This window comes from Electrona antarctica (genome assembly GCF_951216825.1).
Source record: "Electrona antarctica genome assembly, chromosome: 3".
NCBI classification, from domain to species: domain Eukaryota; kingdom Metazoa; phylum Chordata; class Actinopteri; order Myctophiformes; family Myctophidae; genus Electrona; species Electrona antarctica.
In genome coordinates, this window is record NC_136808.1 from 25,902,391 (window position 1) to 25,920,995 (window position 18,605).

The window sequence follows — 18,605 nt, forward strand, 5'->3', positions numbered from 1 at the left end:
GGAAGATAGGGCTTAACCTTGGCTCGAAGTCGGAGGATTAACCATTAAGCGCTTATTGCAATGCATTCTTATCTCCATTTTTTGTGTTGTTTTTCCTTAACACCTTACTTGATCAAACTACAGCGTCACACAAAAGAAAGCAAGTAGCAGATCTGCAAGCTCGCAACGCGCTGCGAGGCTTTGCAATCTGAGCTTGCTACTTTTTTTTCTACCCTTTTTGAAATTTAAATCCTGAAAGGTAACTGTTTTTCTATCTTGCTATGTCATGTAATGTTTCATATTGTTATGCAATGATGTTTTCAAAATGTAACTTGTGTGTGTGTGTGTGTGTGTGTGTGTGTGTGTGTGTGTGTGTGTGTGTGTGTGTGTGTGTGTGTGTGTGTGTGTGTGTGTGTGTGTGTGTGTGTGTGTGTGTGTGTGTGTGTGCATGTCCATGTGTTGTCCAGGTGGACTGCTCCTCAGAGGCCAGAGGTCAAGTGGTCCAGGAGGTGACCGTGACGCTCCAGAGGCAGTATGAAGAGAAGCTGTTGGAGGAACGGCAGAAACACAGAGTGGAGATCGAACACCTGCAGGTCTGTTGGAACCTAGAGATGTGGTTCCCCAAACGTTAACGTTGTCAAGGACCCTCAAATTGACACTCATTAGCCTGCGGACTCCCCCCCCCCCCCCCCCTTTGAAAAGATATGCCAGGAACCGCCATAAGAGAAGATGCTTTCATGACTCTAGCAGTGATTCTCTTTTTGTTCAGTTCAAGGACCCCCAGTTTGACTTGAATTAGGCTACAGACCCCCATTTCTATCTCTGGGACCCCAATGTATATTGTAAAACGGGTCCATTTGGTTCCATTTGTACACTCGGAGAGTTACAGACCCATAAGGGTCCATTTTGTTCCTAACTATCATTTAGCTGGGGGACCCCCTGGAACTCCCTCAAGGACCCCTAGGGGTCCCGGGACCCCACTTTGGGAACCACTGACCTAGACCACCTTTCATCTGCTACGAGAGGCTGAGAAACCATTTCTTTAGTGAACATTAACACTCCTGAACAGTGTTTGTTTTTGGTAGAAAACTGTTTTGAGAATCGGCCTCGGGGCCAAAATGGTAACTTAAGACAGATAATATAACTCGGTTCTCAAAAGTACAAATGGAGCGTACAAATGGAACCGTACAGGTCCATTTGGTTCCATTTGTACCCTCACAGTCATGTAAAGGGTCCATTTTGGAACCCCCTCTAGTGAACCCACAGGGTCCCTGAACCCCACTTTGAGAACCACTGATAACGAATTCAATAAGTGAACTGATAAAAAAGTCAGTCATATGATTTGTCACACACGTTAAAAGAATGACATCACCTCCCCCTAGTGCAAAAACGATGTAATTGACAGAAAGCCACCTGGGGGTGTGGGTGACTCCCATACTGCAGTGGTTCCTAAACTTTTTAGACCGTGACCCAAAAGAACAATTAGATATTTGCCCGGGACCCAAACTAGTGAAAAATGTCACTACTTCTTAAATATTTGTTTTCTAATTTATGGAATTACTTAGATTTTTCTTTTATTTATTCAAGAAATTACTTTAAAATCATTTAATTTGGTATTCATTCAAGAAAACGTTTGCTTTTTAGGGAATGTTTGTTGAAAATGTTGGGAAATATAATGTAGCAAACCAAAAAAATCTTAAGGGACTGTTTGGGAACGAGTGCCGTACCGTATCTCAACCCAAAATGTGTTTTACTCTTGGCTCAGGCTCAAATCGATGAGTACGTCAGGCGTCTGGAAGAAGCGGAGAGGAATATTAAGATCGCAGATGCCAAGATCGCCGAGCGAGACCAGAGGATCAGCGAAGTGGAGCGTCTTCTGGACTGTATGACACAGGTGAGACATGAACAGCTGAATCATGTGGATCTCTCTCAGGATTCACATCATGGGAACCCAGTGGACCATGCAGACTTCATGTAGAAGTGGGTCCGGGGACCCCTAGGGGTCCTTGAGGGAGTTCCAGGGGGTCCCCCAGCTAAATGATAGTTTGGAACCAAATGGACCGCCCGTTATGGGTCTGTAACTCTGAGAGTGTACACATGGAATGGTTCCATTTGTACACTCTCAGAGTTACATTAACATTGATTTTACAATATAAATTGGGGGTCAGAGAGATAGAAATGCCATTAAATGGGGGTTCGTAGACTAATGCATGTCCAACTGGGGGTCCTTGAAATTCAACGGGTTGAGAATCACTGCTAGAGCCTTCTCTTATGGGGGTCCTTGGCATATCTTTTTAAATGGGGGTCCGTGGGCTAATTAGTCTCAATTTGGGGGTCCTTGACATGAAAAGGTTTAGGAACCACTGCTCTAGACTGTGATGTCATCTACAATCTGGGAACTATAGGGTGTAACGTCCAACGATATAGTAACTATAGGAACTATAGGGTGTAACGTCCAACGATATAGTAACTATAGGAACTATAGGGTGTAACGTCCAACGATATAGTAACTATAGGAACTATAGGGTGTAACGTCCAACGATATAGTAACTATAGGAACTATAGGGTGTAACGTCCAACGATATAGTAACTATAGGAACTATAGGGTGTAACGTCCAACGATATAGTAACTATAGGAACTATAGGGTGTAACGTCCAACGATATAGTAACTATAGGAACTATAGGGTGTAACGTCCAACGATATAGTAACTATAGGAACTATAGGGTGTAACGTCCAACGATATAGTAACTATAGGAACTATAGGGTGTAACGTCCAACGATATAGTAACTATAGGAACTATAGGGTGTAACGTCCAACGATATAGTAACTATAGGAACTATAGGGTGTAACGTCCAACGATATAGTAACTATAGGAACTATAGGGTGTAACGTCCAACGATATAGTAACTATAGGAACTATAGGGTGTAATGTCCAACGATATAGTAACTATAGGAACTATAGGGTGTAACGTCCAACGATATAGTAACTGCATCGAAAAATCGATTTTAATTTCAAGAATCGAAGTATATCAAAATCGAAAGTCAACATAATTATGTATTGTATTGTTTGACTTTGTATCGTATCGTATAATTTTGAAATGCAAATAATCAATTGTATCAATACTAAGCACTTGTGCTTTGTATTTAGCAATTTTAAGAAGGAAAGAGAGGTTTAGTTACTTTTCCATTCCATATCATGACACTTAAAACACCAAAAGGGGTTCCCGTCCAGAATGGGTTAAATGTGTGTATTCTCTGTGTTCATGTCAAGGTGCAGGTTTGTCCATAATGTGTTCAAGTATAAAGTACATGTACCTGCCAGAGAACACACTGTGTTGTATCCATAATAATAAATGTTTCCCTTAAAAAACCTGCTCTATCCACTTGTTTCACACAGATTTCATGTTTTTGCTGAATAGTTATTTACTTAAAAACAGCGCCCTCTGCTGTTTGTTTCCATTTGTATTAATTTTGCCTCTGGGCTCTGGATTCAGTAGCTGTAGACATGAATAATACTGTACTGTGTATGTTTCTGGTATAAAAGACGTGCATTCTTTCTTTCTTGCTGTAGGAAAAGAGTCACCTTCATAATAAACTACAGGAGTGTGAACAGCGCCTGAGGTTGATGGAGCTCACCGATAGGTCGGATCCAACCGCCGCCACCAGGTACTGAATTATCCTATCAGCAGCACACCCACTTCAGTACAGCTCACACATTATAGTGAGGGGATATTAATACAATCTGGGAATACATTTCTTACCAAGAATTTTCTTCACCAATGTGTTTGTAAAGGTGTCTACTAACATATGCCACACTTGTTTCTATTCAACCACCCTAGGTGATTTTTTGACAGCTGCTGAAAGTTGTTACCATCAACAACCAATATATGGCAAAATGTTCCCCAAAAATCCCCAAGGACCCCCAAATTCATATACTGTATATATTTGGCTGCGGACCGCCATCTGAAAAGGCTTTGCGCCAGGGACCCCCAGAAGAGAAGATATATATATATATATATATATATATATGTATATATACACAGTATATTCAAAAGCTTCCAAACATTTTCTATATTCTTTTTAAATCTTCAAGAATGGCAGATGTACAAGAGCTTGTAGATCTGCAAATGTATTTATAGCCAACATATAAATGGATAAAGTGGTTAAAATGATTGTGATGAACTACTTGGGACCCCCTGGAACCACAAGGTCCCTGGACCTCACATTGAGAACCCCATGGTGTTGCCTAGTAAGCCTACTATACAGCATGTACATAGAAGAGTACTGACTGAGACCAAGGCCCCAGTGAGGCTCTCCAACGTTGAGGCGCTCGGCCCTAGAGGTAAGAGGAGGGACTGCAGGCGGACCCGTGGAGGTATGATGAGGAAACCCTGTGTAGCTGGGCTTTTAACGTTAAGCGCGTTTGCACTTCTGCATTTTGGGCACCAGGAAGTAGACGGTTCTTCCACTGAAATGAATAGCGGGGAGGTGGGGCTATCGCGCCTGTTCAGTCTATATCCTTCTTTATACTCTATGACTGAGATGTACTATACAATGTGGGTTAAGAAGTGTTCACTCTGTTGTTGCCCAGGTCTAAACAGCTGGAAGGGGAAGCCTCAGACCTGCGCGAGAGAATCAAACACCTCAACGACATGGTGTTCTGCCAGCAGAGGAAGGTCAAGGCCATGATCGAGGAGGTCAGCATCACTTCATTCATCTGTCTTTGAGGACACAGTCAAAGCCTCAATGTTCATAAGAGTGTATAAATGCAACCAAATGGAACCCATATATCCACGTGGTGTGAATGGGTTAGGGTAGGCTTTGTTGTCACATCACAAGTAAGGTGGGTGAACCCTCACAAAAACATGCAGTAATCCTGGTCTCTAAAAAAACTGCCTCCCCCTGGCCAGCCGGGGCGCCTGATGGAGGGGAAAGGAACTGGTTGGAATAACGTGTTCCTTCCACACGCTACGTCCAACCAGGGAAACTCCCCCCTGTCACGTGTAAAGGAGCAACTTGGACACTCAGGCATGAGGGAAGCATGAGTTCAAGTCCGTTGCTCTCCCCATGTTCCCCATATATGGGGACTAGGTTGGCGGAGGGTGTGTAGAGAGCCCAGGATCACATTAGATAATTGACACAGGGGGGGAAAAAATGGGTTACAAAATCGTGGGATAAAAATTTTGAGAAAAAAGAAAGGTGGGTGAACTTCTTCGTTGTTGCAGGCCCATCATTGCAGTTACAAGATATAGCGTCAGATCAGAAAAGAGGAGAAGAGGAGGCATAAACTGCATAATATATGACCAATCTGAGTACTAAATTAATGGAATGCCTCCTATTTGACTAAAGTGCATAATATATAAGAGTCGTGGATGTACAGTAGATAAAAGGGAGTCACAGTTCACTTGACTTATTCAGTCTGTGCAGCCGAATCAGGCCTAGCTCTTAATCTCTAATTGCTGCTAGATAAAATAAACGGTTCAATAGTCTGGTGTTATGATGATCCTGTATCGTTGGCCCATTTGGTTGTGTTTATACACTACAAAAGTGTAATAATTTGTCGAAACAGGAATAACATTGTGTCGTTTCAAAAACTAGGTTCAGTCTCTCCGAGCTCAAGTTGCCCAGAAGGACATGTTCATCTCAGAGCTGCTGGACAGGATCGCTATAGTGGAGTGTGAGGTGAGACGATGGACGGACAGACGGATCCTCCCCTGGTGTTATAGGGTGTTAGAACAGTGGTTTTCAACCTTTTTCATATCAAGGTGCATTTTTTATTCTTATGCATTTGAGCCACGGAACCACCATTTGATTGATTCAGCCTCTCAGACCCAAGCATGATGTCGTTAGATAGGATTTTGTCCACAATTCCATGCCGTATTGACGTCGTACCATTAGGAGAGACAGCAGGCAAACGTAGATCAAAAATAACAATAAGGTTCTACATTCTGTAATTCTGTAGACTTCTTGTAAATTAAGTAATGCCGATGTTTAACAATAATTTAACTCTTGAGAGCGTAAAAGTTAAAGATCTCTAAGGGTCCATTTGGTTACCAACTCTCCATCATTTTAGCTGGGGACCACCTGGAACCCTCTCACTCAAGGACCACTGGTAGTCTCCGGACCACTGGTTGAAAACCACTGTGTGATAAGAATATCATGGAATATGATGGTGGTGCTGTGTGTGATTCTCCGTAGATGAGACATCACATGTCCTCATGTCCTTCTGTTGTGTGTGATTCTCCATAGATAAGACAACACATGTCCTCATGTCCTTCTGTTGTGTGTGATTCTCCATAGATAAGACAACACATGTCCTCATGTTGTGTGTGATTCTCCATAGATAAGACAACACATGTCCTCATGTCCTTCTTTTGTGTGTGATTCTCCATAGATAAGACAACACATGTCCTCATGTGTCCTTCTGTTGTGTGTGATTCTCCATAGATAAGACAACACATGTCCTCATGTCCTTCTGTTGTGTGTGATTCTCCATAGATAAGACAACACATGTCCTCATGTCCTTCTGTTGTGTGTGATTCTCCATAGATAAGACAACACATGTCCTCATGTGTCCTTCTGTTGTGTGTGATTCTCCATAGATAAGACAACACATGTCCTCGTGTGTTTCTGTTGTGTGTGATTCTCCATAGATAAGACAACACATGTCCTCATGTCCTTCTGTTGTGTGTGATTCTCCATAGATAAGACAACACATGTCCTCATGTGTCCTTATGTTGTGTGTGATTCTCCATAGATAAGACAACACATGTCCTCGTGTCCTTCTGTTGTGTGTGATTCTCCATAGATAAGACAACACATGTCCTCATGTCCTTCTGTTGTGTGTGATTCTCCATAGATAAGACAACACATGTCCTCATGTCCTTCTGTTGTGTGTGATTCTCCATAGATAAGACAACACATGTCCTTGTGTGTTTCTGTTGTGTGTGATTCTCCATAGATAAGACAACACATGTCCTCGTGTGTTTCTGTTGTGTGTGATTCTCCATAGATAAGACAACACATGTCCTTGTGTGTTTCTGTTGTGTGGTGGTGCGTTGAGTGTCTCTTTCATCTGCAGTGGTGGACAAAGTATATACTCAAGTAAAATATGGCATTAGACCTGAGGACGATTCTACAATTGTCTTTTAAATCCTGACAGTTTTCTGAAAAACCCATGTTTCTATGTCAGTCATTCTCAAACAATTTCATGTCAAGGACCCCAAAAATATATGGATTTGGCCGCCGACCCCAATCTGAAAATATGTTGTTCCAGGGACCCTCCCTTAAGCAAAGATTTGAGTTAAAAACTTTCGCTCTAAAATAACATATATAATTCAAATATTTGCGCCACATTTTCACGATTTTTCAAAAATACAAATGACAAAGTACGCTTTTGGAAGTTGTCAGGAAATTAAAAATAAATAAATAGTGAAAGTAGCAGATCTACAAACTCACAACACATCTCAGCATGACACGTACGTTGTGAGCTTGTATATCCTTTTGTGTACGTTTCGGTCCTAAGAGTCCCTTCCTAGAAATGTATAGTAAGACTCAAAATTAAGCTACAGTATTTCTATTTAAAATGAAGCAAAAAAATAAAATAAAAAATGAATGTGGATATTTCACTTTCAAACATGTCATTTTAACGTCCACTCAGGCTTTTGTGAACACCCCAGACAGTTTTTAGTTGCTTGATTCAGTATTTAGATATTTGATATACATTTTTTCAGACATTTTTCAAACCCATTATAACTTAAAACTACATTCTAACCATAATTGATTAATCGAAAGCATGGTTCAAATTAAGTTTTAAGTTACAATGGGTTTATACTGTATAGGAAGGGTGACTAGTCTGATAAAATGAATATCAAATATCTAAATAGTGAACCGAGCAACTTGAAAACGATCTAGGGTGCTCACAAAAGCCAAAGTAGACCTTGAATGGAGTCCCAAAAACATGTTTAAAAGTGAATGTCACTTTAGGTACTGTACTGTACTGTACTGTAATCGCGTAGATATACTTTACTGTCCACCACTGTAATCACCTGTCAGTTCACTTCCCTCTTGCAGCTGAAGAGATGCAGCCTCTTGTCTCGCATGTGACCGAACCTGACGCCCCTTCTTCTCTGTCTCTTTCCTTTTTCCCAGAATAATGAGTTTGAAGACAAGCTCAAGTATTTTATGTCTGTACAGAACACACAGGATGTTGTCCACACCAGGGAGATCGGAGTGGGCTGTGACCTGCAACCCAGGTGAGAAGAAGCCATTGGTTGAACCAAGAGCAAAGCCGTGCTTTTCATGCGTTTTCATCTCCCCATTCTGAGAAAGCAAGAGGGGGGGGGGGGGGGGGGTATAATTTTAATTCGTACCCCCCTTTACACCATATAATGAAGCGGTTTAGCCGAAAATCATGTTCTAACTTTGGTCCGGTTGCTAGGCAATGCCTCCAGCACCCCCAGCACCAGGAGGATCTTTGCACACGGCCCCCATTAACGTCCAGTCAAAGTAGGGTTTTCAATGCCTCGTATCTCTGAAACTACGAGCGCTGTGCATGGTTTTAATGATTCATCCGAGGTTGGGATGTGATTTTGTACCGCATCGCTCCCGACATGTTAACGTTCTGTCGAAAGATAAACGGCGTGAGCTAATTATGAATAGCCGATCGTTCTCCATGCCGGTAACGCGGAAATGAATCTGCCCGGCGACAACACAGAAAATGCCTGGCATACTGGCGCAGTACTTTCAATTAATGATAGTATAACACCTTAATATTTAAAACAAATGGGCCTATATTAATAATGAAAATGACATGGTATGTTTTCTTTACAACAAAATTATGTTTTCATCGTGATGAATAGGAACTTAAGTATACTATGTTTGGTTATTTTGATCCAAGCCGAAACGCAATCGACGCTTTTAAGATTGGGTACTGGGTTCATGATCCGGTCGGGAGCGGATGGTAACTTTCGTCATGTTGTAGTCAATGATTTGTAGTCATCTGGCAAGAAACCACAAGTAGCTATGAATCAGTAGCTATGAATGGGTACTTCTTATTCCGCCTTGTGGTTTCCTGCCTGATGACTACAAATCAGTGACTACAACATGACATATTTTTACCATCCGCTCCAGACCGGTTCACGCGGCGATTTCTGGAACACAGACCAGGGCAGGGAAAGCCTGGTGACCCGAGGTTACCGCTCAACAGGCCTTCTTTCTGATCTGATGTTGTGTGTTGTTTTTGGCAGCACATTTTGATTTGAATAGTTGAATAGTTGAATAGTTTATTTAGTTTTAGTCACATTTTAGTCACCTGGAATGTTTTAGTGTTTAGTCTAGTTTTAGTCGACTAAATATCATGAGATTTTAGTTGACTAAATCTACAGCTGATTTAGTCGACTAAAATGTATTTTGGCGGACCTTGATGCCGTCGTAATGACTGTTTATACACTTGCTGAACCAATTGTAAAATTACTTATAGTGGATCTCTTGTCCACTAGTCCCTTCCTAACATTTTAGTCTAGTTTTTATTTGTTGACGAAATTGTCAGTATATATAGGGCTCCATTTTCGTCACCGCTAAACCCCTTATCCCTAAACTTCTTTGCCTTTTTTTTTTTTACTATATTTTGCAAAACATTTTTGAATAGTTAAAATGGCCAGTCTACAAGCTCACAACGTGTCAATGTAGATTTAGACAGGTGCAATTATGGTTTGACCCTAAAAAAATTGCAACAGAAGGTTTCTCAACTGTTTTGTGTAGTATTAGGTGTCCTTAATAACATACTAAAAGTTTACCAAAGTTTGACCATGCGAAAGGTGTTATTTTAGCATAATATGCATAATATGCCCATAACATCCTATATAAGGCAAAAAAGTCCAAATTTCATCATTCTTTAAGTAACATGTGACATATGAAACTAGGGTGTTTGCATGATTCTGAATCCATTCCAAGCATTAGTTTTGCACAAAAAACACTCCTTGGGCTAAATTAGGCCATATCCAGTTGACCAAATGTGCTCAGAAATATATCTGCCTTTATTTCCATGTGCCGTTTTCCTCCCAAGGAGTGTTTTTTGTGCAAAACTAATGCTTGGAATGGATTCAGAATCATGCAAACACCCTAGTTTCATATGTCACATGTTACTTAAAGAATGATGAAATTTGGACTTTTTTGCCTTATATAGGATGTTATGGGCATATTATGCATATTATGCTAAAATAACACCTTTCGCATGGTCAAACTTTGGTAAACTTTTAGTATGTTATTAAGGACACCTAATACTACACAAAACAGTTGAGAAACCTTCTGTTGCAATTTTTTTAGGGTAAGGTGCCTTTTTTTCATATATGCCCTCACCTAATTGGCTAGTTGAATTATTCAATTTTTTTTTTCAAAATGGTAAAAAAAAAGGCAAAGAAGTTTAGGGATAAGGGGTTTAGCGGTGACGAAAATGGAGCCCATAGTCTTAATTTTAGTCATCATAGCTTAGTTTTTTTATTTAGTTTCCATTTAGTTTTCGTCAGTGGAAAAAAGGTATACAGTCGACGAACATTTTTCGTCTTAGTTTTAGTCGACGAAATCAACACTGTCTGATTGTGCGTCCCCCCCATCCATCCATCCAATCCGCAGACCTGAAGCACCGAGGCACGACGACGCCCCCGCCGCCGAGCCATCCTTCCAGTCAGAGTCGCCACCCCCCTCCTCTCAGTACCACCACCACCAGGCCGCCGCCCCGCCGCTGGTGCCGAGTCCAGCAGCCTACCATATGTCCACGCCGCCCCAAGCAAGACCCCCCAGGTCGGGGGGTCCACCCCCACCGCCCCCCAGCAGACTGGAGTCCAGTCTCCTGAGGTACAGCCCGCTCCAGTACAGCCGCTATCTGCAGGCCAATAACACGTCCGTGTCGCGTGCGTACGAGTCCTCCACCACCAGCAGCACAGCAGAGGACTCGGACACGGCTTCCTCAGGTCCAGAGGGTTCTTCTGCTCCGGCCCCTCCCCCCCCGCCTCCGGCGTCCTATTCTCCTCGAGCCAGATCGAGCCCGTCACAAATCTACACTCCGTTCATGAGACTCATGGAGATCACGGCGAACATTAACATCAGCGATTCGCTGACGGACGACTCTCTTTAGTCGTCATTTATTTATTTTTGTATAGTGTTGTTTTCTAATCGGATAAAGACTTAAAAGTAAAAAAAAAGTCAAAGACACGTGTGTGTGTTTTCTTTCTTTTTTTATTGTTTTGACACAAACGGGATAATGTGTGTCTGTCACGTACATACAATCCACAGTTTTAATTTAACTCGGAAGGGTGTGCAAAAATTGGAACCAAATGGACCTGTTGAGCGGTGGCGTCCGTCAGGTGTAAAAAAGAAGTGCAGGGACATTATTTGTGTGTGTTTGGGGGGGGGGGGGGGGGGGGGTTTGTCTGACACCTTGATCGAGCTGAGACTATAATAGCAACTGCAGTGGTATCGGGTACGGTCGCCCCTAATCCATCTCGCCCTCGCTTTCTTTTCCACCGACCTCACGCCGACCGCTCGGTGCTGCGGTTCTTGTATTCTTTATTTTGTTTTACTAAGAATAAGGTTAGAAATAAGTTAGGGTTAAGCATAGTTTTACTGAGGTTAAGGTTAGGAATAAGGTTAGGTTTAACCGTTTAAGCATCATTTACTTGGGTTACTTTAGGAATACCAGGCCGAGCGACGCTCTATAGTTTGAGGACATTCAGACCCAAATGACCCCCCCCCCCTCCGGCGCCTATGCCTGTGAGTGTCCATTTGGTTCCATTTTGTACAACCTGACTCTATTTGTACCTTTGGTTCCATGTTGTACTCCTTTCTGATTGAAATTAACACTAAAGGATTTTACTGTGTGGTGAATGTGATTCAAATAGGTGAAGTAAACAAATCAAATTTGTGAAGTTATCGGCAGATTAAATGCATTTTTCGTCCTGAAGGATGTACATAAGTTTATATTGCTCTGTAAATCACATGTAAATAATATAATATATTATTCATTCATCGTTCAATCGTTCAATACTATCTGTCAGTGATATTATTGAAGGATTGTATTTTTGTTTTGTTTACAATGAATGTATATAGCCTGCTTTTGTGGATTTTTACTGTAGCACACTTATCTTGTATGAAGGTTTATATGGTATATGTGTGTGCGTGTGTAATATATTACCCGTTTCTTTTATATTTGCCCTGTATAAACGAGATAAAAAGTATTATTTTGTTACTCGTCACAAATTATGTACAAAATATTTATTAATATGCTTTGTGCCTTTGTGAACAACCTGTTATGTCGGTGATGGAAACCAGGGGAATCTGATAGGCGGTATTCTCTTTAAATTGGCCACTGGGTAAACTCAAATGTATATGCTAACAATATTAAATGTGACTTTATAGCAGTGGTTCTCAGAGGGGGGGGGGGGGGGGGGGGGGGGGTCCAGGGACCCTCGAGGTCCAATCCAACTTTATTTATAGAGGGTTCTAAATGGACCCTCACAGGTCTATAACTTAGGTCACACAGGTAACTTAGGTCACACAGGTAACTTAGGTTACACAGGTCTGTAACTCTGATGGTGTACAAATGGAACCAAATGGACCCCGTCAGAGTTAAGGCCTATTCATAGTCTGGATTTTCGGTGGTGAGGTGACCACCGCTCCGATGGTGAGGTGACCACCGGAGCTGTAATAACGTGGAGCGGTGGTGAGTAAAAACAGAGAAGGGCTGGGGAGAGCGGTGGTTTGCTCTTCACCACGGCTCCGTGACGTCATGTTGTAGCGGTGTCACCTCACCACCGATAAATAAGGCTTTATGGGGGAGGTCCTTGATATGATATTGGAAGGTTTGAGAACCACTGCTTTGTAGAAGTAACTGCCATTCCTGAGCCAGTGGCAAAACGTTATACCTGCACTGCCAGATCTATCTCTGAAGAAGACAAATATTTATGAATTATGATGTGCCTTTTCCTTAATGATACATATCAAATTGCCACTAATGACAAAAGTATATATATTTGGAAATTTATTTGGAATAAAGACTATTACACATGCTTGCTTTGATTATTTCATTATGAACCATGGACACATTTAACCCCATTTATGCTTTGATTAATTATTTGTGAACCATATGTACACTTAAACACTGCTCAGCTTATTGACTAGCCTATTTGGAAATAGCCGATCTACAAACTCACGGGTCACATCGTGGTCCATTGTGCATCTTGTAGAGCTGTTATATTTTTTTCAATTATGGCGATTTTTGAAAGCTTTTGTAAAAAGACAAAAAAATGAATAAGGGACATTATGGTAAAATTAGTGTTAAACAGCTATATATTCTGATAGCAATCTATTGCTATAGAGCAATGGCCCATTAATACATTCATTGTTGATCAATAATACATGTCTATTTAGTCTATTTTAGTATTTATGCAGAATTTGTATTATTAATTTACATACTTCAATAGCCTATAATAAGTAATATTATTCATTATTAATTGTATTTACATATAATTTTACTTCTCATCATGTTTCTGACAGTTTCTCTTATTTTTATTAAATATATAGCCTATCTTCCTTTGAGAACAGTGAGAAAGCAAGCACTATTGTTTGTTGACAACCGACATTACAATTCATAACTAATTTGCAGTGGCTGAAAAGTACTTGCAATTTGTACTTAAAGTACTAAGAGTAAAAGTACTCATTATGCAAAATGTCCCATTTAAGGTTTTCAAATGTAGAAAAATCTTTTTGAAAATAGCAGATCTAAAAGCTCACAATGCGTTGCATTGCTGCGACACATTGTGAGCTTGTGGATCAGCTCTTTTCAAATGGCCAAAATGTAGGCCTATATACCTACTATACAACTATAGTATTGAAGTGAAGTTTTCAAATAATTGTCAATATTTGACTCTGAAGTAAAAGTATTGGAAATACTCAATACAAATACCTAAAGATTGTATTGAAGTACAGTAGCTACTTGAGTACATGTACTGTACTTAGTTACTTTCCACCACTGAAATTCTGTGCAGGTGATTCTTTTTCTAAGTGTTGGAGTTTGAAAGCACTCGTCAAAGTCACTATGAATGGCCCTGCGTACCACCTGTTTCGAAAAAAAACTAGTGCTTCCAAACTGCAACACTTAAAAAGAATCACATGCACTGAATTTCTTGACAGAAAGTAGCTCATAACATGTCTACGGTGGATTTGTATATAACAAAAGCTCGGCAGATTGAAAGAGGATAATTCAAGCTTGGCCTAGCGCTGCAATGTTGGAGAGTTTAACATTGTTTAATACAAGTAGATCGCAAACGCAAATTGGATGAACTGGATGTGGTCACCACACCATGTGGCCACAACTTCTGCAAGGCGTGTATTCAACACTACTGGGACACCAGGTGGCAGGGTCATTTACCAGTGTCCTCTGTGACAAGACAGTATTGACTTGCATTTGAGGTCTGGTTGGAAACCTTGCATTACAGAGTTGGCTATAGGACATACAGTAAGAAGTGGGCTCAAGTTCTAGAAAACCAATCTGATCATGACATTCTTTGTGACGTCTGTTCTGCGTCGGAGGACATAGCTGTTGTGTCTTGTCTAGTATGCCACATTTCTTGCTGTGAGATGCATCTGGAGCCTCACCTGAGAGTTGCAGGCCTCGGGGGTGGGGTGGGGGGGGGGGCACAGCACACTGGAGTCAATTTGGGAGACTTGAAGAAATGATGGTGAGTGGCTCGAGATCAGATGGCGAGCGATCAGATATTTTGCATCCATGTTATGAAAAGAGACCTGTCCCGCGTCATGGTCTACAAAGACCCCCACTGCCTGTGGTTTCTCCTTCGCCAACAGATTGAACCCAGAAGTCGCTGAGCCATATGTACGATATTGGCCAGCATCCAGCACAATGACCCAGCATTCATTCATAACAGGATACTTTCTGTTAAGAGATGCACTTGCCACTCCTACAGCCCAACTAGTCTTCAATTTTATTTAAGTGTCAAATCACAACAAGTTGTCTCAAGACACTTTACAAACCAACAAAGATCCACCCAGAGCAAGCAATATTGCAACAGTGTTAACGAAAAACTCCCCTTTAGGAAGAAACATCAGGCAGAACCCTTCCTTTGACAACACATTTATCCCACGATTTTGTAACCCATTTTTCACCCCTGTGTCAATTATCTGATCCTGGGCTCTACACACCCTCCGCCAACCTGGGGAGAGCAACGGACTTTAACTCATGCTTCCTTCTTTTTTTATAATATTTATTTTATTTGGAAAAAGCAGTACAATAACAGCATTTCTATGCATACATAGGACACAAGTGCAGTTCCCAGGATTTTCTTTTCACCCCTCTTCCCTCCCTCCCCCCTCCAAGTGACTCCATCTCCAGTGTCTCTGTAACATCCTTGCTTTCTTCAGGACTACATATGGCATCAAGTCAACACACTCATGCTTCCTTCATGCATGAGTGTCCAAGTCGCTCCTTTACACCTGACAGGGGGGAGTTTCCCTGGTTGGACGTGAAGTGTGGACGATGGAGATGGTGGTCGACTGCCCCGCCCCCTCCCATCATGCTAGGAGACACCCCGGTGTCCTCAGTGGAGTCATACCGATTCCTGGGCATGGCGATCTCTCTCGGGACCTGAAGTGTGAGCTGAACATCATGGCCCTCCTGAAGAAGGCCCAGCAGAGGCTGTACTTCCTCCGGAAGCTGAAGAAATTCAGGCTGCCGAGGCTCATGATGGTTCAGTTCTACACAGCCATTGTGGAGTCCATCCTCACACCCCATCATCACCTGGTTCCCCGCTGCAGTTGCTAAAGATCTCACCAAGCTGCAGCTGGCCAGGGGGAGGCAGTTTAGAGACCAGGATTACCAGTGTCTGGTTTCAATGTGATTGTAGCTGCCATATCAAAGATCTGTGTTAATTGTTTTATGTATATAGGTTTCTATTACTGTTAACTTGAGTTTTAAAGTTGTCTTAATTTTGAGTTTGTTTTAATAAACTTTTTTTCCTTATTGAAACCACATAGGCCTACAGCTTACCAGGGCTTGATGTCTTATTCCAGCAGAGGGCATCCATTGTCTGTCATTATTTGTTAACGTGTAAAAGTAGCTACATAAGATTTAATTTAGTAACCTGATAAACATCACTAAGCCTCATACACTACAAACATGTGCTATGGCAGTCAGTAGTGGTGCTGCAAATGGGGACTAGAAAGTGTTTTGTCTACACCTGTTTCCAGGGGGGGCCTGGAAAGTAGTTGATGTAGTATCGTTCATCTTAACCACTTAATCCATTTTTACCATCTTCTATATTTGTACAGCTGCTATATTTATTTTTTAGATCAACTTACTGATTCCACCCAAGAAATATTGCAATATTATATTTAATCGGTGACTATCAACTAGACTTTTATTTTTCAAACAAAGTAGTTAATGGCTTGCACTGCATACTAGGCTACTGTAGGACAGTGACAGGATTTCAAAAACAACTCCATACAATATACATGCAGTAGGCCTACATACATTCATACAAATTATGTATCCATGTCAGGAGAGAAACACTGAAATTAATTAATGCTCTTTCATAGACTAAGATCAATGACAGTCAACAAGGTTTAACATGGTGATAACAGGTAGTTTTAGGCACTTAATAAAGCATCCAGATCTCCAATTATTTAACATTTCCTAAAGTGCCAGAAAATATAATTAAATCTCTGTAGGCTATAATTAATTTGATATTATAGTGTAGTCTATATTTTCTTTGTGCTAACTGCTAACATTGGGCCATGCAGCTCTGGAAGCAGAATAAACACTATAAAACTCCTTGAACCACACAGTGACAACCAGTGCAATGCCCATGTTATGTGATAGCATATTGCATTGCTATGACAAGCTGTTACACACAGTAGGCCTATTCACCTTTTTCTTACAGCCCATAGTGCATTGCGTTTGTGTGTGCATAAGTTCCTCTTTCTCTTGCTGTGTGTGACCAGGTCTATGAAAACAACCACAAATGAAAATAGCTGATCTACAAGCTCACACTCACAGCGACACGAAATATAAAAAAAGGCACGAAATATGTTCAGATGGATGTCTGTGGACAATTACATATTAATCTGGGGTTCCTTGATGTGAAGAAATGTGGAAGCAAGCCCAAATAAGAAAATACTGCATGTACACTTTAGAATCAAGCCCAAAACAACCATCAACCAGCAAGTACCAATAATTTATTTGCAAGTGACTTTACAGAAAAAAACGAGTCAAAGGTTGCTTATAATAAGCATGGCAACGCGGCCTGAAGGAAGCAAAGCACACACACACACACACACACTTTTGATTGATTAAAATATGTATTAACAGTTTGCAGAATTACAGTACATTTCAAGCACAAACTCAATACAAAGACTGTTAACTGTGAGTGGACGACCCAATTAAGCATTACACTTGTTTACAAGAGGTCCACCATGTTCAATTCATCACAATTCACACAAGGAGCCCCAGTACAAGTAAGCCTGGGACCTTAGAATATATACTCTAAGCCTGGGACCGAGGTTAGTACCTTGGCCGGGAAAAACGTGGATAAGGGTCCAATCCATCCATTTGGTTACCAACTCTCCATCATTTAGCTGGGGACCAAAGTGCACTACACACACCGGTACTGTAGGTGGCGGTACAGCCACATCTTAACACCATGTGTGGTGGTTTCCGCCAGAGAAGAAGAACAAGAGGCATGATAATTCTAGTTTGAAGTATACTAGTATATATTTGTTGTTGTCGTGTTTACATTACGTTGTGCGTGTTGTTAAATGATGTTTACACGGCTTCTATCCCTTTTGGCGACAGCTCCGTGTTCAGTAACGTCCGTAGCGTCAGAGAGGTTAGACATTAATAACAATAGACGTTAATAAACAACAATAACAATGTGATAATGTCGTCGTGGACAGAGCGACAGGGAAAAGTGGGAGACCTGACATGTCAGAGTAAAGAGGAGCTGTGTGAGATTCTGCTGCGACAGGACCACATGCTGGCCAACAAGTAAGTGTTCTGTTCTGTTCTGTATTGGCTATATATAGAAGTGTCTATTTGTACGTCTCTAAATGTTTTGATGAATTGAACAAGGTGGACCCTCTTGTAAACAAGTGTAATGCTTTATTGGGTCGTCCACTCAAACTGATAATACATATTTCAATCAATCAGTCAATACAGTACATAATATACTAGCCTAAGATTTTAGACTCTCGTAGATGCTATTTATCGATTCTGACGGATTAAAAAAGTCAGAATCGATAAATACATGATCTAATATATGAGAGTCTTTAGGCTATACATGTATATACCACCAGCTGCTGTTATAGCCATGTATTGATTGATTGAAATATTTATTAACAGTATTGCAGAATTACAGTACATTTCAATTTCAACTCAATACAAAAACTGTTAACTGTGGACCACACCACAAAGCATTACACTTATAATTGTTTACAACAGTGTCCAACAGGGTCAAAGAGACGAACAGATATACTTCTATAACAAAACAGGAAATCATGTAAGGAGGCAAAAAAGGGAAAGGAAACATATATAATGTAAGGGGGGAAGGGGGTGGGGG

General features: G+C 41.1%; 1 protein-coding gene across 1 annotated transcript in view; it reads left to right on the forward strand.

Moving 5' to 3' along the window:
- LOC306919718 (uncharacterized protein) overlaps positions 1-18,605 on the forward strand; it is a 59,438-nt gene that overhangs the window by 26,924 nt on the left and 13,909 nt on the right. Inside the window, exons 8-16 of the mRNA XM_079496272.1 lie at positions 447-572; positions 1,745-1,873; positions 3,554-3,648; positions 4,574-4,679; positions 5,581-5,664; positions 8,134-8,237; positions 10,615-11,115; positions 15,595-15,793; positions 17,898-18,034. Coding sequence (XP_079352398.1) covers positions 447-572; positions 1,745-1,873; positions 3,554-3,648; positions 4,574-4,679; positions 5,581-5,664; positions 8,134-8,237; positions 10,615-11,115; positions 15,595-15,793; positions 17,898-18,034 — 1,481 coding nt within the window. The remainder of the gene's footprint in view (positions 1-446; positions 573-1,744; positions 1,874-3,553; positions 3,649-4,573; positions 4,680-5,580; positions 5,665-8,133; positions 8,238-10,614; positions 11,116-15,594; positions 15,794-17,897; positions 18,035-18,605) is intronic.